At 53.8% G+C, this 22897-nt stretch overlaps 3 protein-coding genes across 5 annotated transcripts; 1 reads left to right on the top strand and 2 right to left on the bottom strand.

Annotated features, from left to right (window-relative positions):
- The first annotated feature begins 78 nt into the window (after positions 1-78).
- LOC122154125 (histone H2A) lies at positions 79-887 on the top strand. Its single transcript, XM_042800464.1, has one exon. It carries the CDS (start codon positions 79-81, stop codon positions 511-513), a length of 435 nt encoding a protein of 144 aa, XP_042656398.1. The 3' UTR covers positions 514-887.
- Positions 795-11704, bottom strand: HMBS (hydroxymethylbilane synthase). 3 transcript variants are annotated; one of them, XM_042800461.1, is made up of 14 exons: positions 11565-11704; positions 11423-11476; positions 9507-9579; positions 8765-8814; positions 8610-8665; positions 7367-7444; positions 6960-7037; positions 5652-5727; positions 4862-4975; positions 4310-4348; positions 3118-3237; positions 2825-2878; positions 2131-2217; positions 795-1905 (listed from the first exon to the last, which is right to left on the bottom strand). In XM_042800461.1, the coding sequence occupies exons 1-14, from the start codon at positions 11586-11588 to the stop codon at positions 1732-1734; spliced, it is 1077 nt and encodes a 358-aa protein (XP_042656395.1). In that variant the 5' UTR covers positions 11589-11704; the 3' UTR covers positions 795-1731. The 3 variants fall into 3 exon arrangements, with proteins under 3 accessions (XP_042656395.1, XP_042656397.1, XP_042656396.1); XM_042800463.1 differs by lacking the exon at positions 11565-11704 and having other exon boundaries at positions 9507-10320; XM_042800462.1 differs by lacking the exon at positions 11565-11704 and having other exon boundaries at positions 9507-10637; positions 11423-11466.
- A 41-nt stretch (positions 11705-11745) lies between these two features.
- Positions 11746-21366, bottom strand: VPS11 (VPS11 core subunit of CORVET and HOPS complexes). The gene is made up of 16 exons (XM_033003939.2): positions 21160-21366; positions 20675-20823; positions 20355-20490; positions 19175-19338; positions 18826-19073; positions 18219-18420; positions 17786-17937; positions 16635-16821; positions 16024-16167; positions 15345-15533; positions 14868-15029; positions 14267-14406; positions 13753-13955; positions 13043-13214; positions 12698-12920; positions 11746-11984 (listed from the first exon to the last, which is right to left on the bottom strand). The coding sequence occupies exons 1-16, from the start codon at positions 21311-21313 to the stop codon at positions 11820-11822; spliced, it is 2790 nt and encodes a 929-aa protein (XP_032859830.1). The 5' UTR covers positions 21314-21366; the 3' UTR covers positions 11746-11819.
- Between the last annotated feature and the right edge of the window lie 1531 nt (positions 21367-22897).

Below are 22897 nucleotides of genomic sequence, written 5' to 3'. Positions count from 1 at the left end.
GGGTGCGGGCCCTCCCGCCTCACTTCGCCGCAGAGCTGCGAGCGGAAGGCGGCGGTGGCCGGAGCGTAGCGAGGCGCCATGTCTGGCCGTGGCAAGAGCGGCGGTAAGGCCCGAGCTAAGGCCAAGTCTCGCTCGTCCCGGGCTGGGCTGCAGTTCCCGGTCGGGCGCGTTCACCGGCTGCTGCGGCGCGGGCACTACGCGGAGCGGGTGGGGGCCGGCGCGCCCGTTTACCTGGCCGCCGTGCTGGAGTACCTGACGGCCGAGATCCTGGAGCTGGCGGGCAACGCGGCGCGTGACAACAAGAAGACGCGCATCATCCCTCGTCACCTGCAGCTGGCGGTGCGGAACGACGAGGAGCTCAACAAGCTGCTGGGCGGCGTCACGATCGCGCAGGGCGGCGTTCTGCCCAACATCCAGGCCGTGCTGCTGCCCAAAAAGACGGGCGGCGGCGGCGGCGCGGGGCCCGCCAAGGCGGGCAAGAAGGGCAGCGGGCAGCAGTCGCAGGAGTACTAGGCCGCCCGCCCGCCCGCCCTCCCTCCCTCCCTCCTCCCCCCCGCCCCTCCCCCGGCACCACACAAAGGCCCTTTTCAGGGCCACCCCCATCGCTCACCGAGAGAGCTGCGATCCGCTGGGGGGGAGGGGGCGCGTCGCCGGGCCCCGCGCGCTCGCGACGGGACGCGTGCCTGGCCGCTGGGCGGCGCCCGCGCGTGCCGGCAGCCGACCGGGGGAGAGGCGGGAAACGCCCCCGTCGAGACCGGGCCGCGGCTCCGCACAGACTTGGGCTCGCACTGCGGTGCTTATCATGTCACTGTATTTCTCGTCTGTTACATTCGGTGGACGTTGCATAGAGAATAAACGATGCTCCGTTTCCAAAACGGGGCCCCGGCGAGGTGCCGTTTCAGTGTTTCCACGAGGCACTGTGACGCACGAGCCCCCCCGGGAGGATGGCAGCGTGGCAGAGGGGGCCAGGAGCCTCAGTTAAAGGAAGGGCTCACAGTCGCAAAGGCACGAGCGCCCACCTTGGGGCTCCCCGGTGACTGGTTAGTGTAGACAAACGACTGACTCGGACAACCCCTGTAGGCAAGCGTACAAGGGAAGCTAGCCTGGCTGGCCGCTTCCCAAGTTCTTACTGACCCCTCGACAGATTTGCATCTGATAAAACTGCAAGCTTAGTTCCTTACCTTAGCCAAGCCTGATGAAAGCGGCATCTGCGCTACTCTACTCCAAGCAACCTGCTATTAGGAAGCTAAGTAGCAGTTGTCAGCGTTCCGGTGGAGCAAATGGGCCCCAATGACACGACTACCCAGAGTGCTTTAGTTCCGGCAGCACAGTACAGCACTTTACTACCGTCACTGCCGAGTCCCTGACTAATCTGTAAAGAGTGCCTTGTTCCTAAATGGAATAGAACACTTACAGATTGGTTCGTTTGGTTTGGGTTTGGGTTTGTCCTGTTTTTGTTTTTCCCCACTTTTTTTTGCCTTCCTACCCACAAAAATTGTTGAAACAACTTCACAGAGACACTTTGCAATTCAGAGAAACACAGAGGGGATGAAAACCCTCAACGGCGTACACAACTCGAGTTAGTTACCTTAGTATTTCAAGTTTTTGTGCCCACACATCAGATCAGACCAGTGTGAACGTTTAAGTAAATCCCTTCCTCCAAAGGAGGATGACGGTGTAGCTGCAAAGACTTGCTAGGCTCCTAGCAATCACGCTGACCGCACCACAGGCTTAGCGGGCATCGTTGAGCTGCCTTGCCACGCTAAGGATATGCTTAGCTCCCTTACTCAGAAGTAAACTAGCTAGCTCAACACCAAGGTCTTCTGCAGCTTCTTGGGCCTGACCGGGGACATTCTTGGCCGTGATGCCAACGTGCTGCACATCGTCGTTTGGCCCATCTTCATTCTGCAAATATAAACACCTCAACGTAAGGCGTCGGGAGGGAGCAGGCGCTGAACAGTTTCAGCCACGTGTGAAACGGGGCAAAATCGGTGGTCTGAGGAGCCTCCAGACCAGTGAGCTGCTACAGTTTCCCAGGAACCAGACCAAAAGTAACAGGCAGATTTCCAAAGGCCTGGTTTTCTCATTCAGCCGAAGGTTTGGATTTGGAAGTCACTGGGGTTCACGTACCTGTTGGGGGTAATTAACACTGGTCTGCATAGTCTCCTTCAGGCTATCGGATCCGTCCAAACTGTAGACCGCTCCCGTCAAATACAACTTGGAAGGACAGACAGGAGGAATTGATAGTGCGTTCACAAACAAACAAACAAACAGAAAGCCAACTACACCCTTACTTAGAGAAAACTCTCAACATAGGAAGCCGAGCCCGGAGGGGAAGGCTTTCGAGGTGCCGTGGGATCAGCAGGAATAGCGGTACAATACAACTATAAGGAAGGTAATCCCTGGTAGGGGAGACTTGACTCCCCAGGGAAAAAACTTGACCTTTTATCTAGCTTCCCACCTCTTTAATCACACTCTGTTGTGTAAAAACACTGTGGTTTGGGGTTTTTTTTTCCTTCCCGGGGTCAGATGCGAGACACCCAGATCTCAGGGCAATGCTACCTTTAAAAAAGGGGATGGACACGCACACACGGGGAGGGAATCTGGTACTTCTTATCAGAAGGGCACTGAGCTTCAGTAGCCAGACCCATTCTCATACTCCTGCCTTGCAAACAAACCCGGAAGGCTCGACTCGGGAGCCTCTTTGCCCCACTCGGCTATCAAGACATCCGGTGAAGTTACCTCCGGGGAAGGATTAGGGAACACGCACGCACAGGAACAGGCTTTCAGAAATCATCCCAGAGAAATACTAAGCACTCCTCACCTGGCCGTCTTTCAGCAGAGTGTTGACTGCAACAGGGACGCTACATCCACCCTCCTAAAACAGAAAGCGGCTGACACCGAGGCTCCTGCTTGACACGTTCAAAGCAGAAGCCTCTGAAAAGCTTAGGCTGGACACAGCCCCACCTATCACTCTTCAGGCCCTTATCCATCAAGAAGTAATCTCTATTTCGCCATTTTAGGAGAGAGTAACAGATTTCCCATCCTGTGGGGTCAGGTCAACTAGCAGAGCGGTATTTACCGCTGCAGGCAGAAGAGCAAGGGTGCCACACGTACCAGACGTTTCATAAAGGCTCTCTCGGCGATGCAGCGTAACACAGTGTCTGCGTCGTGCAGAGCAGATACCATATTCAGTATCTCTTGGTCTTTGGCACGAACTTCCACTGCTAAGGCACCCTATAAAAAGAAGAAGTAACACAACGTAATCATCACAAGTCCTCAACGTCAGGCATCTGCGCACTCAGCATCAGGCACGAAACAGGACTCGGGCTCGGCTGCATTTCGGTATGGTAGTGACGGTTAGAGAAACGTATTACAAAACAGTCCACTGGTCGCAGAGACATCCTATAGCAGCTGCTGTAAAGGGAAGATCCGAACTTACTTCAGCCAAGCGTTCCAGATCGCACCGTCACCTCAACCCATTCTAGAACCTAGCTCCGTTATGACTGCAGATATAGAAACACACCCTCCAATGTCCCTTTCTGATGAGAAGGCTGGATGAATCCAAGCTTTCCAACCTTTTCTCGAGATAAAGATCAAGCGCTGACTGACCGTGACAAAACAATTCTTCCCTAAACTGCAAACAAGACTGGGGAAAAGAATTTTTAAAAAATAATAAGGAAAAAGGAACTGCGCAGTACCATGATCAAAAAACGGCACTTTGAGACTGAATTTGCAGGTTCGTCGCTTGCAATCGCCGATGGTTAGCCAGCCTGGGTTTAGCAACTTTGATGCCCACCGCGGAACGCTGGGTAAACGCAGCCACAGGGGCCAGAACAGTTTGCCGGCCTAGAAACAGAAGCATGTGCTCCAAGGCAGGGGTTTCAGCTCCACCCTACAGGAGTTAGGACACCATGCGTAAGGGAGAGGGAGGGAGCGTCGCAGGGCAAAGGTACTGCGGTGGCTCATCACGGTTCTATCCCGGTACCGCGCAACGTGGACCCAGCCACAGGCTGCCCCGTATCGGCCGCATCGCCCTGGCGCGGCTGGGCCACAGTTACCTTTACCGTTTACCGTTTTTTCCATCGCCGATGGAAATGACCCCCACCACGCCAACAGAGCCGACTACCATTCTTCCCACAAGCCGTGCCGAAAACAGCGTAACGGCCAGCAAAGGAGATCGACCTTAGTAGTTCTTCAGCAACCGACACGCAAAAAGCATTCGGTACGATTAACTACTCTCGATGTGTCGTACCGCTGCCGGCTCTCAATAAACGGTATGGCTTAAAATACAAAAGCTGTACTCTACCTGTCCAACAGCATACAGACAATCTTCAGGGCTTAGGAGCTGGAAGAAAACAAAATCAGAGTTAACTCGAGTTGCAGAATACTGGAAGCGAGAGCCAAATGCTACGCTCACCTCTGACCTCTGGAGATTTTGCGCGCGACCAAAGAAATATCACCTCCCCCTTCCCGCGCCTCAGTGTTTCCACCCCTACAGTAAGACAATGCGCTCGCCTTCACCTGGACCGTAAAACTTCGTGCATTAGCTAATCAGAAAAATCTCGGTCATGCCAACGGCTGCACCGCTAGACACAGGTATTGGAAGCGCTGGGAGACGATCGGAGTGCAAAGTGCTGTTACTGCCCCACGGAAAGCTGAACAGCAGAAAATTCTCTATGAAGAAAACAGCGACAGCGACAACCAAGTATCCTCCCTGAAGTGCATCGAATCACAAGCCACCACGGTGACAGATTCAGCAGACTGCACGCTCCTCTTTGACAGGGCAACCGCAAGGCCCGACAGGCAAGCAGTCGACGGTGCGGCAGAGAACGGTATTCTCTGCTTTGCCGCTCCTCACCTGGCCAATGCGATCCTCCCAGCCCATCCTCTTCAGCCCAGCGGCAGCCAGAACGATGGCACTGAAGTCTTCCTTCTCATCTAGCTTCTTTAAGCGGGTATTTAAATTCCCTCTCTGTAGCAGCGGTTAAGCAAGCGTAGAAAAAGCAGGCAAACAGTCCCGTAAGCACTTCACATTCGCTAGTGTACGTACAGAACGTACAAAATCCAACAGCCTTCGAACGAGAATCAGAGTACTACACGGGCAACTGGTTCTTTGCATCGAATTTTTCCAAGCATTATGGAATATTCATTCAAGCCCAGACTCAAGAGAGACGCATGTCATTTGAGTGCGTTATGAACACCCGACACCAACTCCTTTTGCACAGCAAAGAACTAGATTACTACGACTGGAGCAACAGGGCCTCTTGCCCCTAGTTCAGCAGCCCACGTCGCATCTGGGCTACCGGGAACGGATCGACGTTTGGCCACCCCGCTGCGACAAACGTACGGTAGGCACGCGTCGAGCAGTTTTTCGAACACTCCTTAACTTAGAATTCATCGGCATCCCGACTCTCAGCTAGGCTGAGGCAGCCCCCCTTTACAGCCTCGTGACAAAGGAGAAGGCAGAATGGGCTACGGAACGCCGTACACCCCTCTCAGAACAGGTTAGCAGAGGGTCGCCTTTAAGGAGGCGGTTTGTTCTCGTAGGTCGGGTGGTATACATCAGCCTCGAGTCTAGATTTTGCGTTAAGTTATATTTTCCTGCTTGCCACTTTATCCAGCTCCCACGTTTTGCCAGGAAAGGATACAATATCCCTGAATTCTAACTGAGGGAACTTCTTTTTGAGCTGGGCTGCTCTCCGAAGTGAACTGGTCCCAATCACACTGTGGGAAAAATAAAAATCAATGAAATCCAGAATACTCCCATGCTTATCTCCAGACAGAGTTAGCTATGTCAGAACTTTCAAAGGAAACAAATTCTAACCTTTTTTTTTTTTTTTTTTTTTTTTTAATTGACATGAAGATCCAAGAACCTGCCAATGATTTCTATCTCCTTAGAAGAAAGAAAACCACTCTCTGAGGTTTAGCGTAAAGCCTGTCAGGGGCTGGATGCAGGCAAGCCACTGCCCAGGAACCAAACTACAGGAGATGCTTCCAGAGGAGAGCCCCTAGCCACCGTCAGGGACCGATGAAACCTCATTTAAAGACCACAGCGCTCGCCACAGAAAATGACTCGGCTGCCCTAAACCGCACCAGACACAGCCAGCCAACTGAAGTTCCTAAAACAGGACTCCTTCGGCGATAGAAAGGCAGCGGGAAGAGAACCTTTGGGAACAGTAAGGTGGATAACTGGAAACCACAGGAAACTGCCAGCCTGGGCAGTAAGCATCTCCTTCCTAGAGACGTACGCTATTCACTTTTCTTGGCACCCCGGCACCTCAACCAGATGCGATTTTCCCACTACCCAGATGCACAGAAGCGCTAGTCTACGTTTGCGTCACAGCCAGTTTGTTTGGTTTAGCTTAAGCACCGACCAAAAACATCGTCTTTCTGATAGTTACCTTAACCTAAATAACTTCACTCCGCTGCCTCGGACAAAAGTCTCCGATAACCTCTATGACGAGGCGGTTAATTCAAAACATAGAAACCGCTCAAGCTCCCAGCAGAACCGGAAGAAAGCGATGCCAGAAAAACAATGAAGAACTTGAAACTGGCTGGGTGGGACCAAGAGCACGGTTCGGGCCCACGCGACCTAAAAACACCGCCCTGGACACCCTGTCTGCATCGCGTGCGTTGCCCTGCAGTAAGCACCGTACAAGGGCGCGGGAATTCCCTCTGGAGACTGTCAAGGAAGGATCTAAGCTTGAGAAAACAATCACAACTCCAGGGTGGCTCGAGACATCCAACCTCACCCAGCGCGCAGCATTCCCAGGAGACAGCGTTGCTCTTTTCAGCAAGCGGGTTCAGCGTAACGTCTATGAAAAGCTAAAGGCAGGCAGCGTAAAACCATTACAGGATAAAGCAAGGAGCCCATCGGCCTGCTGCTGGGAAGCATCAGCCAACTCCTCCTTTCCTTTTTCACACCTGCCTGTCTTCCCCTTCCTCTCCCCACTCACCTCTTTTCAGGAAGGAGGCTCAGTGTTTTCCCACAGTTTTTGGGATGAAAGACGACAGCATCGAGCGGGTTTTCCCTTCTGCAAATTAACGCAAACACAGAACGGCTGACACGTCGCGTAACAGAAGGCTGCGAAGCTGAGCAGTCCTACCTGCTATCGGTCCCCAGAGGACCCGCCTCTGGCCCCAACATACCCCATCGTCATCGTAATAGCAAGAATTTCCAGCGAACCTGCGGGCTACAGAGCACTAGGACAGCTCTGGCGTTTCCACTATTTCAGAGATTAATCAGAGGGCAGTCAAACTTTGAACGCCTAGAAGGACCTAAGGTGCCTTCACTTCCCTACCGCTACCAAAACCGTACAACGCAAGTCCCTCAGAGAATCGAGCCTCGCGCGATCACACTTACTTGCAGACAGCACCGATGGTAAAGCCAGGAGGAAGAGAAGTTGGCAGGTCCTTCAAGGAGTGAACCACAAGGTCAACTCTAAAAATGAGAAGAAAGTAATCACCGAAGAGATGGCCGAGCTCACACGGTACCTACCGGCGGCCTGCAGGGCATCTACGGAGAAGTGCGAAGCCACCCTGGCAGTTACTTTGGAGAAGAGGGAAGAATTTCAGGATTCTATAGCCAGAATTCCTGGCGAATTCTCGTGTTACTCCCAAAAAGCCGCTTCACCTTTCTCGGTCTCTCTTTTCCCACCTGTAAATTTAAAACATTGCCTTCCTCCCAGCAGCGATGCAAGACACGTTAAAACAATCAGGCTGAGTGACGGGAAGATGCTGGAGACATTCACGCGGAAAGACTCATCGCACCAATATGCAACCGTTAGGCTTCAAACTCAAAGTCATAGCTAGCCAAAGTAAAAACTATCGACTTCATTACAGGGTAAATGAACATCACCGTAAATACCTGAGCCTCCGGTATTTTTTCACTGACTTTACCTCAAAAACGCAGTATCGCGTGCTCAGGTGCCAGACGTGCAGAAAAATATCTTTATTTTTAAACCCACTTTAACTAAGGCATAAGCACCACTGAAACCCTCCTCAGGATACCGAAAGAAGAAAAAAAAAGCCCGGGGTAGGGGGGGCGAAAAACCAACCAAACAAAAACACACACACACACAAACAAAAAAACCCCACGCTAATCTCTCTCTGTTCCAGCAGGAGCGTGAACCGAGTTCTCCCGCAGAAAGGAGTTACCCAAAAGCATCAGCACAACTTGCCCGCACCCAAATCTCCTGCACATTTACTGTGCAAATACATTAAGAAATGTTAAGATGATAGCACTAAATACGTTACGCGATATGTGAACACCGCCAAGCAAACTATCTTCCAAAGAACGTACTTGCAGGCAGGAATTAGTTTAAATTACATCCTCTCTGATGCGCACATAACACACAGGTCACGGGAGAAAAACACCTAACTGCGGCAGACCAAGCGGCACAACTCCACCTCAGAATACCTGGCCTAAACCCAAGGTAGGGAGGGGAAAGAAAAAAAGAGGGGGACAGTGACTTATCGAAGGATTTCTTTCTTAGCCAGAGAGGCACCGGAACGGAAGGAAACTAGATCACATACGCAGCAAGCCAAGGACGTCCAAAGAGCACCACACGAATGCCAGGCCAGGAAGAGAAACAATGAGCTCTTACTCATTTCTTTCAAGGGCATTTTCCAGCTCTTTGGTGAAGAGGCTCTTCTCCCCAATCTACACAGAAACGGAGGAACGCAAATCACAAAGGAAACGTCTGCGAAGACATCATCAAATACAATTACTTCTCGTTTAGAGCAAGAAGAGAGCGTTTACCTTGGAAAGCGCTGTATCCAGGATCTTGTCTCCAGTCGTTGACATGGCAACTGCTCAGAGAGAGGGCACAGGTAAAACGCGAGGCTCGGTCAGAGCACCTAGGCCTAGGCTGGAAACATCTACGTCACACGTAACGAGCAGTACAGTGTCACAGGCTACCGTGCAAACCCAGACTCCGGATAACTCTAAAAGAGCAGCCCGTTTCTAGAAATATACCGCGCTCGAGACAAGTGAAATCGAGACTTCCTTCGCTGTTCTCAAAAACAGAGCAAGGGGAAAGAGGGCAGGTTTTTCTAAGCGCTGACCCCACGGAAAGTGCCACGGTCTTTCTCCAGAGCGCTGCTAAACAAGTACTCAGCAGCTCTCTTCCAGCGCAAGGCCGGGCTCCCGTTATTCCTGGTGAACGTCTCAAGCCCCGGACAGGAAATACACGTATCTCCAATACACAACGGGGTACAGCGGAGCGACACCAGGTTCTCGTATGGAGCAACACAACACCATCTGCATGACATGCTCCGAGCTTCGATCATCAAGAGCTTATGAAATCCATCCTCCTCTCTTAGAAGGAACCAGCAGCAGCCGCTCAGCCACACGACCTAACTGAATTCAGACAGCAGTCGTAGATAAGCGGGGTCGGATCCTCCTCCTTGCGACAGCACCCTACGCGCCCCTCTCGCGCACAAAGATAAGCGGCTGGCTCCCGCTGCCATCCACCCCAGGGCAGCCTCGGCCAAAAACTTACCAATCTCAAAGCGCAGATAGGGGTATAGCTCACGGAGCATCTCGACCACGCTGTCGGTCTGAATCCGGGCCAGCTGCAACGAGGCAGAAAGCAAAGCCCTAAACAAAGAGCACATCATCCGTACAGTAGCTAGAGAGGACTTTGCCTTCTTCAAGTCAGGTATGCGTGACCGCTACACTCTCTAAATCAAAAGCATTAGAAGTAGGCCCGAGTCAAATCGCTCATATGTACCAGCTCCTTGAGCCACGCGAACTCGTATCGCGACCAGAGCATTTCACCAAAGAACTCTTTTTATCAACTAAGAGGGCGAATAACATGCCCGGCTGTCCAGCGCTGTTGCAATCTGAGCGCAAAGGAAAGAACTGATCGAGTTAGGAAGAAGGATTAGAGCAGAAGCGTACACGTCAGGATTAGCACGCTCTGCTTCCAGCCGTGTTCAGATCATTCGCCATCCCCCAATCAGCAATTCAATTTCTCGACACCACCTCGGCACCCTTACCGTAGGCAGCACGTACCTACCTCGCTTTGAGCCACTTGCTTTCACCTCTGCGGAACGTGACCGCTGAAAGACGCCCGCTCATCGGCAAGCGGGCAGAAAGGTAAGACAAGACATCCTCCCGTTGCTCAGTGACAAAAGAACAAGTCACCTCGCACGCCGGGAACCTTCAGCTTTTTCTAAGGGTACAAAATTTTACCAATGCTGCAAGTTTTGAGAGTAGCTGCTAGGGTTTCACTGGGCCACTGGAAAAATCAATAGGTACTGGCAGCGATGACTGACTTATCCTCTGCAAGATCAGAGCACTATTTAGAGAATCTACGGAGGGGGAAGGAAAAAGAAAAAAAGTAACAAAAAAAGTAACAGCTTAGGTCTGCACGCACAGCAAGCAACAGATCTTGAAGCAGTAAAGTGCAGGAAGAATATTCCCTTGCATAAAAGCACAGCAGAAGCGAGTAAAATAACAACAGAATTACACTAGGAGGGAAGGATTCCACACACGCTAGCTGCAGCAGACTCAAGCAACAGCGAGTGAGTTTCAGCTTTTCTCCCACTGATGAGCTGTGTAGCCTAGGGCAATTCACTTTATTCTCAGGACTGTAGTTTCCCTCCACGTAAGGTAAGTAGCTGCTTCCCTTTGTAAAACACCGTAAGAGCCTCAGGTTAGAAAAAGAGGTCGGATGCACCCAGGGCTAGGTTCCTTGCCCGGACGCTATGCAAAGTGCCTTCTCAGAAGTACAGAATTCATCCTAGAACGTGCTACCAGAACGAACAAGATTATCTCGGAACAGAGGCCTGAAGGACATTATCTCCCCCGGCGAGCCTGCTCCTCCCTCCTGCGAGCAACTGGCAAGAGATACCCACGGTATCTCCAGACCCGCACCTTCCCTGCCCTTCGCGCGGGCCGAAGCCCTTAGGTGCTGGGCCTTTTCTGGCTTCGTGGCGGGGTTTTTTCCCACCTTCCCCTAAGTGCCGCACAAGCCTGGCGAGCGGAGAAGTCTACAGCCCCGTTCTCCCGGAAGGTGTCGGCGCCTTTGCTCTCCGTTAACAGCGCTCCCCAGAACTGACCGTCACCTGGACTCCCGAGGCAGTGTTTTCCAAGCTCGCTCTCGGAGCCCCAGGCACAGCGCCGGGACGCACGAACTCTCCCTGCCCCCGGGCTCTCGCACGACGGGGCTCGCCGAGCCCTTCCGTGCCGCCCGCAAGCGGGCGAGCACCCGCAGCGGCGGTGCCAGGCCACGGCCCCGGCGCTTCGGCGCCCGCCGACTCGCTCGGCGCTCGACCTCGCCTCCCGGGCCGCGGGACCGCCGGGGCCCGGAGGGACGGCCGCCGCCTTCGTCCCCGCCCGCCTGCCGAGGACGGGAGCCCTGCCCGCGCCCCGCAACCCGCGCCCCGCAACCCGCGCCCCGCCGCCGCCTACCTGGCTCCGGCGGGTGCCCACGCGGACCGCTCTGCCGCCCACGCCGTTCTCGCCCTGCGGCAACAACCTGGTCAGCGCTCGCCCCCCGCCCCGCCGTCGCCCCCGCAGCTGCCCGCGGCCCCCGCGAGACCCCCGAACTCACGGCTGCCGCGCCCCGATCGGCCATGTCGCCGCCTCCGCCCGCACTGCCCCGCGGCGCAGCCCCGCCTCCCGACGTCACGTCCGGCCGCCCACGCCACCAGGCCTCGGGAGCGGCTGCGGCCACGGCGCGCGCCCGCCCCCGGCCCCGGCCCCGCCCCCCCCGCCCCGCACGCTCGGCGGACTGCCCAGCTCGTCTGGTTTATTGGGGGGGCCGAGGGACAGAGCAGGGGGGGGCCCGCGGAGACACGGCCCGGCCTCAGGTGCTGCGCTTGGCGTGGATGAGCAGTTCCCGCTGCAGGCCAGCCTCAATCGTCGCGGCCGCCTTGCCCGAGGGCAGGTCCGTGATGAGGGTGAGCTTATTGAAGACGCCTCGACCAAAGTAGTCGGCCACGACGGAGAAGCCATCGTTGGAACACTTGAGCTGCCGGACACAAAGCAGCAGCATCAGCAAAAGCCTCCAAAGCCTCCGCGCTCTGGCCCCTTCCCCTTCACCCCCTGCGCTTACAGCCCCTTTAGCGGAGACAGAGCGGCCCAAGTCACCCCTCCGCTACCCTGCTATTTCCCGGCAAGTGCCACAGGAGCAGCTAGCTGCCCCTGCCAAGGGTTTCTGCCAGTGGCAGTTCCGCCTCCTCTTTCAATCCCGCCTCCGAGCCACACACTGAAAAGGTAATGAACGATGACCTTAAGCAGGAAAGCGACTGCCTCGGCCGCTCCAGCTTCCACGGGCGGTACCCTGGCCTAGCGAATGCCCCTTCTCTACTCCGCCACTTCCTCTGCCACAAGGCCAGCGCGCCCCGAGCGCACCGTCCTGTCCCCATCCCGATTCACACAGCTTTCGTTCCCTTCTCCTCTCCCCGTTCCGTGGACCAGCTGTCACCCTGACCGACAGCTCTCAATCCGTGTCGGGCCCAGGTGAGAATAGCTTCTCTTTCCTCGTTGGAGAGCATCGAGGACTCCCGATGCCCTGTAGATAAGGCAGTCACCCCAAGGTCCAACGCCTCACCATTCACAATCTACGTAACCTCGTTTACGGAATACTTTCACCCTTACCCTCCTCCGCCAGCCTCCGGGAATCTGTAAACGAATCCACACCTTATTTATTTCAGCTTGCTAAGACAAGCAGCGGCACCCTACCTGATGCTGAAACTGGTCATGCAGATCTCTCTTCTGCTCCTGGGCTCGGATCATGTCCATCACTTTGCGATTCTCCGGCATGCAAGTAGGACACTCTGAATCGCTCTCAGAGTAGCTTTCAAAGCAATGCTGGTGGAAGGAATGACCGCACAGGAAGTGGACCGAAGGCAGCTCCAGGGCACTGGTGCAAATGCTACACTTGGTCTTTTGAAAGATCTTGGGACTGAGAGAGAGGAGGCAGAAGGGTGAGAAAATCAAAGTGCATTTTCCCTTTATACATTTCCTTTAGTGGAAGGAAACAACAGTTCTGCCCTACGTAAGGCAAGACAGCGCACAGTCTCGCACCTCGCTTTTAGCTCTTCGATCTCCCGGCGGATCCTCGTAGTCTCTTCTCGGTATTTTTGAATTCTCTGCTCGTCCTGCTCTATCTGGCGGCTCTGCTTCTGCAGCTTGTTGACGAGATAATCCTTAATCACGGACAGCGTGGCTGTGGAGTTATGAGCCAGCGTCTGCACAACTGAGAGCAACCCAGACGTTAGTTTCAACACCAGCGAAAAAACTGCAGCTACACTTGTCCTACCCGGACAGACCGCTGCCCTGTAAAAGGCCACTTACAGGCAGAGGCGGTCAGCTCTCACTCAACCAGAGAGCTCATTTCCTACTCGATTTGAGTTTGACCGCTTCCACAGGAACGGGTGACCGGGCGCGTGTTTGGATAGCTCTGACCCGAAGGGGCAAAGCGAGGATCCAGTGGACTGGATTCCATTTCAGCTTAGCCAACAAGGCACAGCAAGAGTTTCAGCAAGCCCTTCAACTCCCCACACCGACAACAGAAATCACGTCCAGGCATCTCTACGACCGATACCGCCCATCTTCCTCCCTAATCAGGCAGCTGCAAACAGCACGGCTTTTGCCTATGGAGCAGCCGATACTTCAAACGGTGGGCTCAAACCTCATCGCTACTTCTCTCTAATTTTCAATCTACAGAGAGTGCTACCAACTAGCTTGAGTTTGGGGTTTGGGGTTGTTTTTGGGGTGCCACACGTCACGATTACCAAGCAGCGGAGGCATAAGGTTCTTGTTCTCGATGTGTTTCAGTACTGCAGCAATATACTCTTTGCAGTCCTCCTCCTTCCGTGCAAAGTAGCCGAGAGCCTGCTCCCAGAGACAAGCCTCTTGGTCGCCATACAACTCGCACACCTCGATCACCTTCTTGTACTGCTCATTCTGCATGTGGTAGTGCATGATCTGTTGGAAACTACGGGAGAAACAGACTCGTCAGCTGCAACAATCCACCCCTCCTTCGAGTCGTTACAGGGGGCTAAGGTTTTCACCCAGCCAGCCAATCCTCAACCGTTCACACAGAAGCCGAGACGGTTCTGTCATCCACTCTCTACGTGACTGCCCCACTCTAACGACAAGACGTTTTCAGCTGAGCCATGAGCTACAGCTGCCGTCCTGAGATACTGAAGAGGTCGTTACCATTGTAAGGCAGGGACATTTACGGCTCAGAAATCCCTGCAGTCGGGGAGGGGGACACTGGACTCTACAGACAAGAACAACACTCACAGTTTGCCCTGCTCATAGAGGTAGAGGACCCCATCCTTGAAATTGTGCATCTGACATAAGACCAACGCCTTATCAAAAACTGTTTTGAACCTTCCGCTCTTCAGGAGGGTGAGGGCTTCATCGTGCAGCTTCTCCTTGACCTACAGGGAAGTGGCACAGGTCGGGGTTAGCAACACGCACGCACGCACAGAGAGAGAACATTTTGCACAAAGACCTGACGACAATTTGCAGCTCTTTGGAAGAGGAGAGTTCTGCTGTTTGCCCTGTATCCCTTTCAAGCAAACAGGACGCGATTTCTTTCACCCGAGCGGCCGGCAACCTCAGAGATCTAGACAAGCAAGCAGAGCTACTTTTGCGGGAGAAGCATCTGCCCACAGAGGTCACCTTGTCCGGAATCTGCTCTTAAGCGAGATGCGTACCACACAAGCTCAGCCTCACCGGAAGGAGCGTTCTCCCGGCTGGCAGGCTGCTTTCCCACTTCCGCGCCAACTGTCCAGCACAGCCTATGTATTGCCTCACGTTATCGATGCTCCTCTGGAAAGGTTAGCATTCAAAGACACCATGTCTCCCTCTCAAAACACAAAGCGGGAGGAGCTCAAACCTGCTCATCTCGTTCGTGTGCCCAGTTCTGGAGTCGAAGTTCCAGTAAAGTGTCATAGACGCCCTGCGGAGAGTCAGCCTGCACCTCGGTCATGTGCTCCAGAAAAGCCTTCAGTTCTCGGGAGTTGTTCGCAAAGACCGGAATGAACTCCTCCGAATTAGCCTGTAACGCAGCCAGAAAAAGTCAGGCGTGCGGATGAGTCGCAGCCAGCCCGGTGCTTCTTCCCTGCCGTGCGGAGCGCTCGTTCCCGGCGTCTACGACGCGACAGATACAGCACAGTACGAGACGCCGACGACGGCAGGAACGGGCTCCGTGCGGCAGCTTTAGGCGGTCTCGCGTCTCTGGGACTACTAGTACAAGACGGGGCTTCCCATCATAACTAAAACAAGAGGCCAGCACCCCAAGGTGCGCAGCGGCAGTCGCTCGCTGCAAACTTACCACTCGAGAGCAATCGCTCTCAGTCAACGCAAACCATACCTTTTTTCCTTCCAGCATCCCAGTGCCTTCACTGTCTCCCGCTGGCCGGTAGTCAGTGCAAAGGATCTTCAGCAATTCCGTGGTCTCGTTGGGGACGTGGTGCATCAGGATTTTACCATATCGCTTCATGTTACTCTCTGCCTGATCAAAAGGCAGTTTTCCGATGTATCGCAAAGCCTCTTGGTAGTTCTGTGGAGGCAGCAGGCAAAATAATCCCACGACATCGGCCTCTTCTTCGAGGCTAGGACAGAAAGCACTGAGGACGTGCTGCGAGTACGCCACAAACACCGTTCGCTCTGATGTACCACCTAGTTCGCTATTCCCGCTCGCTTTCCTCCTCACGGAGGAAGACTGGCCGTGGCCCAGGGGAAACAGAAGGCGAGGTGGATGCACCTCTCACTCCCGACCCTCCCTCCTCCTAAATGGCACTGTAAAGAGCCGCATCCAAAACAGAACGAAGGCGGACACTCCGATTTCCACCCCCGCTCCACCGCACGAGCCAAAAGCAGAAAGCCGACGTGCAAGCGGCAGCACGGCGGTCGTTACTGCTGCCTTAGCGGTCCCGCCAGCACGCTGGCCCCCGGGGAGGAGGTCAGTGAAATGGTACTCTCCCTAAAGAGGAGGCCGGAGAAGCGGTCTTCTCCCCAGTAAGAACACGGGAGCGCCAACACCTCCCCACCTTGATGTCCTCTAGCTGGATTTTGAGGTACCACTCGTGATGCGCGTGCTTCTCTGCCAGGTACACAGCGTGGGAGTAGTAACCCGCTTGACGAAGCACCTTGATTGCCGTTTCCACATCAAAGCGGACCTCGCTCTCGCTCGTCTACAAGAACAAAAGCAGAGAGAAGATCCCTCAGCAACACTCCGACAGTCCACAGGCGGCAACCACTCCTGTAAGAGGAGGAAAGCCAGACCTGGGAAAACTTAGTACCTCTTACGTGAGGGAAAGCTCTCACGTTTAGCAAGGCAGTACTCCAATCACCTCTCATTAGCTTGCCACTCACACTGGCAAAAGCCAGCGCACTCCAGCCTCAGATGGCAAGCTGGCCAAAACCAAGACCGTGACCAAGAGCTTGGAAATAAAGGAGCAAAGACAATGCTACAGAGGGTCACAGCGGTTCCTCTCTCCCTCAACAGCTGCATAGGAGCCCATTTACAAGGTCACCACTACCCTATTATTATTATTATTATTATTATTATTATTATTATTATTATTATTATTATTATTATAAGGAGGAGGAGGAGGACAACGACATGACAGCTTTGCCTGATTTCACCTTCCCCCAATACCTTTATGAACTCCTCCAGTTTGGAGCTGTCTTTGAGTTTGGTATAGCAATTCAGCAGAAGCGTAGTATGGTCTGCATTGGCCAGGGACTGCAGGTGAAGCGTCTGCAGATAAGCAGTGAGGTTGTGGATACGTTGAGCGTCCAGGAACTTCCGAATAACGTAAGACGGTTCCAGCTTCCCTATAGTTCTGGAAGGGGAAGCCTCACATTACAACAGACCCAATACCCAGGAAATCAAAACGAACGAGAAATTAACACCACAGCACGCAGAAGCCTCACCCTCAGCAGGCACTAACCCACCCGGGCCCGCTCCGCGACGCGTCAGAAGTAACAACCGGTTATGGCATAAGACCACCCATCCACACGCGCAGTCAACCAACCAACCCTCCACAAAGGCTGCGATCGGGACGATGGTGAGAGCACACGAGAAGTTAATCCTCCTTTGAAGGAGGCAGCGAGAAGACCGACTACGCTCCGACCGCAGCTAACTGGGAAGCCCCAAAGAAGGGGAACGAATGCTCTCTCTGCATTCATTTCAGTCGCAGACCTCCAAGTCAGCTTTGAACACTCGTGTCCACACGGAGCAGATGAGCCACAGTCATCCCGAACGCAAGTCGGTAACAACATCCACGCCGACTCTCGCTAGACGTCGGGGCTCCAGTGTCTCAGTTCTACGTGAACGTGACACGCTTTGTGGCATTTCAAAGAGACCTAACGTGAAATTTGCAGCCAGCCACAGACCGGCCTGCTCCGAGTTTGAAAAAGCCTGAGATGTTTTAAAAGCGACGTTAAGCCGTTGGAGAATTGCCCAATAAGGCATGGTCAAATCACATCGTCCACGTTGCCTAGAGCGATCCCTGGTTTCTAATGACTTCGCCAGGCCTCGCTCCACACCAGTGTGCTTTCATTATTCACGTTAAAATACGATCAAAGAGGAGAACTTTATCCTAAGGTTTAGAGAGCAATTTTCAAGCAGCTTTTTTGGAGACTTCTACTCTCACCAACACGCTTCTCTCCGGCGGTATCATTTCTACCTCGAGCCGTGCTTTTTTTGGTTCGTTTTGGTTTTGCTCCTGGGCTGAAACAGACATCAAGGCCTCCGTAGCTCCTCTCTGTACTCTACCCTCACGGCTCCACAGGACCCCTGCTTACCGGATATACTGCTGGATGGCTCCGTCGTGGTTCCCCTTGTTATAGAGATGATCGCCATACTGCCGGAAAATCTCCGACAAACCGTCGCTGTCCAAGTGGTGGCTCTTGGCCAGGTTAATGGCCATTTCAAATAAGTTCTTTCTGAAGAGCATCTGTTAAATACACGGTAAGAGCAGCACGAGGGAAATACCACCCCGCGAAACAAGTTCAAACGCGCCTGGAAAACAAGCTGTTGTTTCTTTTTGGTGCTGGACACGTACACGCGCTCGGGCTTTTAAATACCAAATGCCTTCTAACACTGGTGACAATGAAAAGCTACCGGGTCTCTCGTTCCGTAACTCGCTGACCCGAAGGGTTCGACTTTCCGATCTGCAGAGCCGGTACGATCTCGCAGGCAGAAGGCAGAGACTAACAACAGCACAGCTGTACGTACCTCGAGTTTGGTTTGCGTATCCTTCTCCTGCAGGACGTGAATCTTCCCGTCTCTGGTCAGTACATACAGAGAACCCCACTCTGCTAAGACGTCCACTACATCATCAAAGACCGAGCTGTACGCGATGAATTTGTTGCCCAAGTCATAGATATTCAGGACTTGTTTGTCCGAATTCTGTGCCTCGTTCCCAGCAAACTCTGACCTGAAGAGCAGAAGAAAGTTTTAGAAAACAAGGAGAGCGTAACTTTCATTCTCGATACCTATGCAAACTAGGGATGTGCAGAGAGCAAGACAAACAGGGTTTGCGCGGGCGGTGAAGCAAAGCAGACTCAAAGGCAAACCACCACGTATATATGCGTGAATTCCAGCTATGCGTTAGATAGAGAAATTCACAGGACCGGCAAAAAAGTCCCGCCATTCAGCAGGCTTCACTGTGCCACTCTCACAGTGGAAGTTAATTGATACGTGGGCCCGGGTGAACCCTATGCCGCCTCTGACAAAGCTGCAATCGGCCCTCAAGAGCAAAACCTCACAGGGAAGAAAGAAAAAGAGGGAAAGCAGGAAACGGCAAGAGCGAAAAGAACTCGTCTGTTCCGAGGAGCCCTACTTCGGAGAAGTCTTCCGGTCCTTGGAGACAATGATGAGGTACCCCCGATACCAGTGAACAATCAGCTTTTGTCCCTCGAAGGCAAAGCAGGGGCCACGTTCGTCCGGTTGATAAAGGTACACACATTCGTTTCCCGCCACAATGAACTGGAGATCCTGGGAGGGGTCACTGAGGGACGAACAGCGCAATCCACAGCCGTGAGTGTCCAGCTCCAGGTGAGGACAGTCCTTCACTGAGAGCGTATAAGACTACAGAGGAAACACAAGGTTTTGGGGACTGCCCCGAACTCGACTCTGAAACCAACGCAATTTGCAAGTCAGAGCCTCGTTTTTTCCAGTTAACTTCCCACCTGGATGTTCTCTGTGGTCACCACAAATAGATGCGTTGTTTTGCCAGACTGCCGGAAAGCAAGGCCGGTAACCGGGTAACTGCCTTCATGGAGGACCTGGGTCTTACTGTGCCGGTCTCGAGTGATGTCTCCTTTGGTTAGCACAACACTCCCATCCGCAAAACCTGGTGAAGGGAACAGACTGAACTGTTACTTATACGACACACCTGAAATATCATCCAGCGTCGGTTAGGGCAACTCCAGACAGCGACAACACCCTGCTCACCAGCGAGGTGCTAAGTAATGGGACTGACGCGGGTTCTCGTGTCCAGGAAGTACGCGCCGAGCCACCCCCAATCACTCCTGTTAGGGCACAGAGCCCTCACCCAACCGCACACAGGATGTCACTGTTCAGCAAGCTTCAACTTGCTTTGCGCACGCAAACTTCCGTCGCAGGCTATTTTTCTTTGCGTTTATCTGCAGGTCGTTTTACAAATAGCTCTTTCATCCACCAATTGTACAACGTCCACTTTTCAGAGCTCACCAAGAGGCCCAGTCCTGCAAGCTGAGGCAGGGTGGAAACCCACAACACACATATGGAAAGCTTTTTGATTTCAGCGCAGGGAGCAACTCACCGAAAGCGCGTGTAACCTCACAACATTACTGGTCTCACTCTGTCAGAAGTTAAGCCAGGAATACTACGAAGGAATGGTTAAATCCAAAAAGGGAAATTGGCTTTTCTGTTTTCAAAAAGGGTTTCTATACTGGGCTTGAAAAAAAAAAAGCAGTCTGTAACATCAGGTCATCACAAAACCCCCTGTTTTTACCTGTACTACAACAAAAGCTAAATTTCGTACCAAGAGCAATACACGTGTAACATTACTGGCTGGTGGGGAGAGATGACATCAACTGAAACGACGCGCCTCTCTTTTAAGTATCGAAATGATCACTGTAATACACACAGAGTCAGGCTAAACTTACGCGTTTACCTTCTCAAGCTCTCAGACAGCACAGGATATGCTATCTCTCTGTGAGAATTACCTAAAAACTGCACGAGAAGAAGAACTGTCGGGATGTTCTATGCCGATTCTCATGCTATCTATTCATTTTCCTTTCATCTGAGCGAGGACCGTAAGATTTTCCTTATTTTTAAGAAACTTATTTTTCTTTTCTTAAGCTATGACAGTTCAGGTTTACTTACCGATAGCCATGAAATTAAGATTCTCGTGGACAGTAAGGCAGGATACCACTGTGGGCTTGTTACCTGGTATTGCTGGAAAGATTCGTGTGCAAAGAGGATTGCCACCATCTCGTTTCTCCAGGTTCCAGACTTTAACCTACAAATGACAGTGATGTGGCATAAGCAAAACGTGAGGTAGTTGCAGGCCAAGACCCGGCATCAGATGTAACAGTGCCCAGAATGAGCTACTTAAGGCAAGAAAGGCCAGCCGCGGTAATCGCAGAAGTCTCAGGAAAGAGCCATAACACAAATGCACTTTCCTCGCTCGGTTATTAACTTACCAAGGGGTTAATACCCTCTTCATCCTCACCGACGGAAACCAAGATACTGTGCTGTTTCAGCTGGTACAGATGCGTTACCCTCAGCTTGTAAGCCTGGAAACTACTGAGCTGAAGGGAGCGAGGCAAAAACCAAATCTGACCTTCCATATGTAGATCACAGTTAAGGCACACAAAGAAGAGGGGCGGCGGAAATCCACACCTGCAATCCTACCAGAGCGCAAAACTATAACCCTTGCTTCTCGCTGACCTCTGCTGAGGCTACGGGAAGCACGCGCCTGCAGAGCAACCCGAGAGCACCGAAACACACAGCGGCATTTCTTCTTACCGGGCAAAGGACAGCCCAGAGCAGGAAGCTACCGCGCTCCCAGGGCTGGAGCGCCCCCGAGCCCGCGCGGGAGCCGCGCCAGGTACTGCCCCGAGCCCCACCGAGCCCCACCGAGCCCCACGCGGCCAGCACCGCCGGCTCCAGCCGCCGCGCAGGATATCTCCGAACACGAGACTTCCCCGGCCCGAGTCGCAAACCGCGATGCCCGGGGGAAGCGCGAAGGGCTTCCCACCGGCCCCATCCAGCCCCGGCGGCTCCTTCACCGTCTCCCTGTCAAAGAACACGAATCGGCGCCACTGCAGGTAGGCAGCCATGTTGGGGACGGGACGGGCCAGCCCCGCCCCCCGCCACCTTCTTCTCTTCTCACGTGACCGCCTTCCCTGCGCCTTCAGGTCACGAGGCGGAGCACGTACGGCGGCGCGTGATGCTCCGCACTGCGCATGCGCGTGGAGGCGGCGCGTCCCAGGCGGCCGCCGGCGCCGCCCGGGACGGCTCTGCGGCCTCGCGCGGGCCCCGGCGGCCGCCTCGCGGCCTGGCCTCGCCTCTCAGCCCAGCGGGCAGCCAGGCCTTGCAGTGACTCCGCACCTTGCCGAGGGCGAGTGGGTTGCCGGCCACGGGGACAGAACCTCGCCGGGCGCTACTAAAGGGGCGCGGCCCAGCCTGCAACCCCCAGCAGCACCTTCCACCGGTTGGTCACAAGCAAGCAGCGGCCCGATCCCGCCGGCCCACAAGCCCTTCCGCTGCAGGCGCTGCCCCTCGCTTTCTAGCGGCAGGGCTGACGCGCAGGGACCCTGCAGAGCCCCAGGCCCGTCCCAGGAACCGGCTGCAGCAAGGACAGAGGCTCCCAGGCTAGCAGCATCCTTCCCTGCTGTGCGCCAAGTCCGGCATTCAGTCTCCGTTTCCGGCACTACTTGCCGCGGTGTCCTTTGCACCGTGCCACAGCCGGGGCTGGCTGCAGCCCTCCCGGTGATGCTAGTACAGCTGAGCTCCTCACGTGGCGGGACTGTCAGTTTACACCTCTAAACCAGACTAAATGCACTTGATTTCTCATCAGACTTTCATTTGGAGGAATGTCCAGGGCTCATCGCCATGCTTCCGTCTATGGCATTTCTGACCGAGAGCAGGTGACGGCACGGCCCTCTGAAACCCACACCCCACCCAAATTTAGAAAACCTTCAAAAATCAGTCCTTCTGAATTACTTTCATTCCAGTCTTCATTTCCTTTTCTTCACTAAGGAGTAGAGAAAGTGTCTCGAGTTTTCCGTAACCCTGACTGCTGCTTGAGCGCACCTACTGCAAACCAGGCCGGCTCCATCCAAAGAATCGAACGGATGGAACTCCTCCGGGATCCGCTCACTCAGAAACAGCATAAACAATCGCTGCCGCGTTTGTGCCGGGCGCTTACCTGTGAGGTTTTCAGCTAGCAGCCAGCAAGTTCCAGTCTTGGGAAGGTCTCCCGCTGTTCTCGGTCACGGCTTACAAACTACTTTCAGAGCTTTCACAGCACTGCCAGCCTAAGGTTCAAGAGGCGCTTTAAACATGACAAGCCTTCCCCTCCCCCCCCCCCCCCCCCCCCCCCCCCCCCCCCCGAACTTAAAAGAGGGGACGAAAATCTGCAGTCTCACTCTTAACATCTGCCACGCTGCATTTTAGCTGTGCACACCAGGTGTTTTACAAGGCCTCTTCCAGCATAGTTTTTACCTCGCTCCTCATTTTAACTGCTGAAGGTGCTCACCTATTCCGGTTGCAAGAAAAGAACCGACAGTGGACCGGGAACACAGCATTCATATATATCCCGAAGCGTGGCAGCAGCTTTTCCTTCCTTTCTAGCTGCCCAAGAGGCAAGCAAGAAAAAGCAGTGCACCTTTCACAGACACTTCAGCTGAGAGCACAAGCCG

Source organism: Tyto alba, unplaced genomic scaffold (genome assembly GCF_018691265.1).
Source record: "Tyto alba isolate M040663 unplaced genomic scaffold, T.alba_DEE_v4.0 Super-Scaffold_32, whole genome shotgun sequence".
NCBI lineage: Eukaryota > Metazoa > Chordata > Aves > Strigiformes > Tytonidae > Tyto > Tyto alba.
Note: the sequence above shows the minus strand (reverse complement) of the source record. Positions and strands in the feature narration are given on the sequence as shown.

Coding starts and splice junctions, on each gene's coding strand:
- LOC122154125 (XM_042800464.1), top strand. CDS start 79: ATGTCTGGCCGTGGCAAGAGCGGCGGTAAGGCCCGAGCTAAGGCCAAG.
- HMBS (XM_042800461.1), bottom strand. CDS start 11,588: ATGGCCGATCGGGGCGCGGCAGCC. Junction 8,666..8,764: donor TGGATACAGCGCTTTCCAAG/GTAAACGCTCTC, acceptor GTTTCTGTGTAG/ATTGGGGAGAAGAGCCTCTT. Junction 4,349..4,861: donor GGGAGGATCGCATTGGCCAG/GTGAGGAGCGGC, acceptor GTTTTCTTCCAG/CTCCTAAGCCCTGAAGATTG.
- VPS11 (XM_033003939.2), bottom strand. CDS start 21,313: ATGGCTGCCTACCTGCAGTGGCGCCGATTCGTGTTCTTTGACAGGGAG. Junction 13,956..14,266: donor CTCTATGAGCAGGGCAAACT/GTGAGTGTTGTT, acceptor TTTCTCCCGTAG/TTTCCAACAGATCATGCACT. Junction 11,985..12,697: donor ATGACCAGTTTCAGCATCAG/GTAGGGTGCCGC, acceptor TGTGTCCGGCAG/CTCAAGTGTTCCAACGATGG.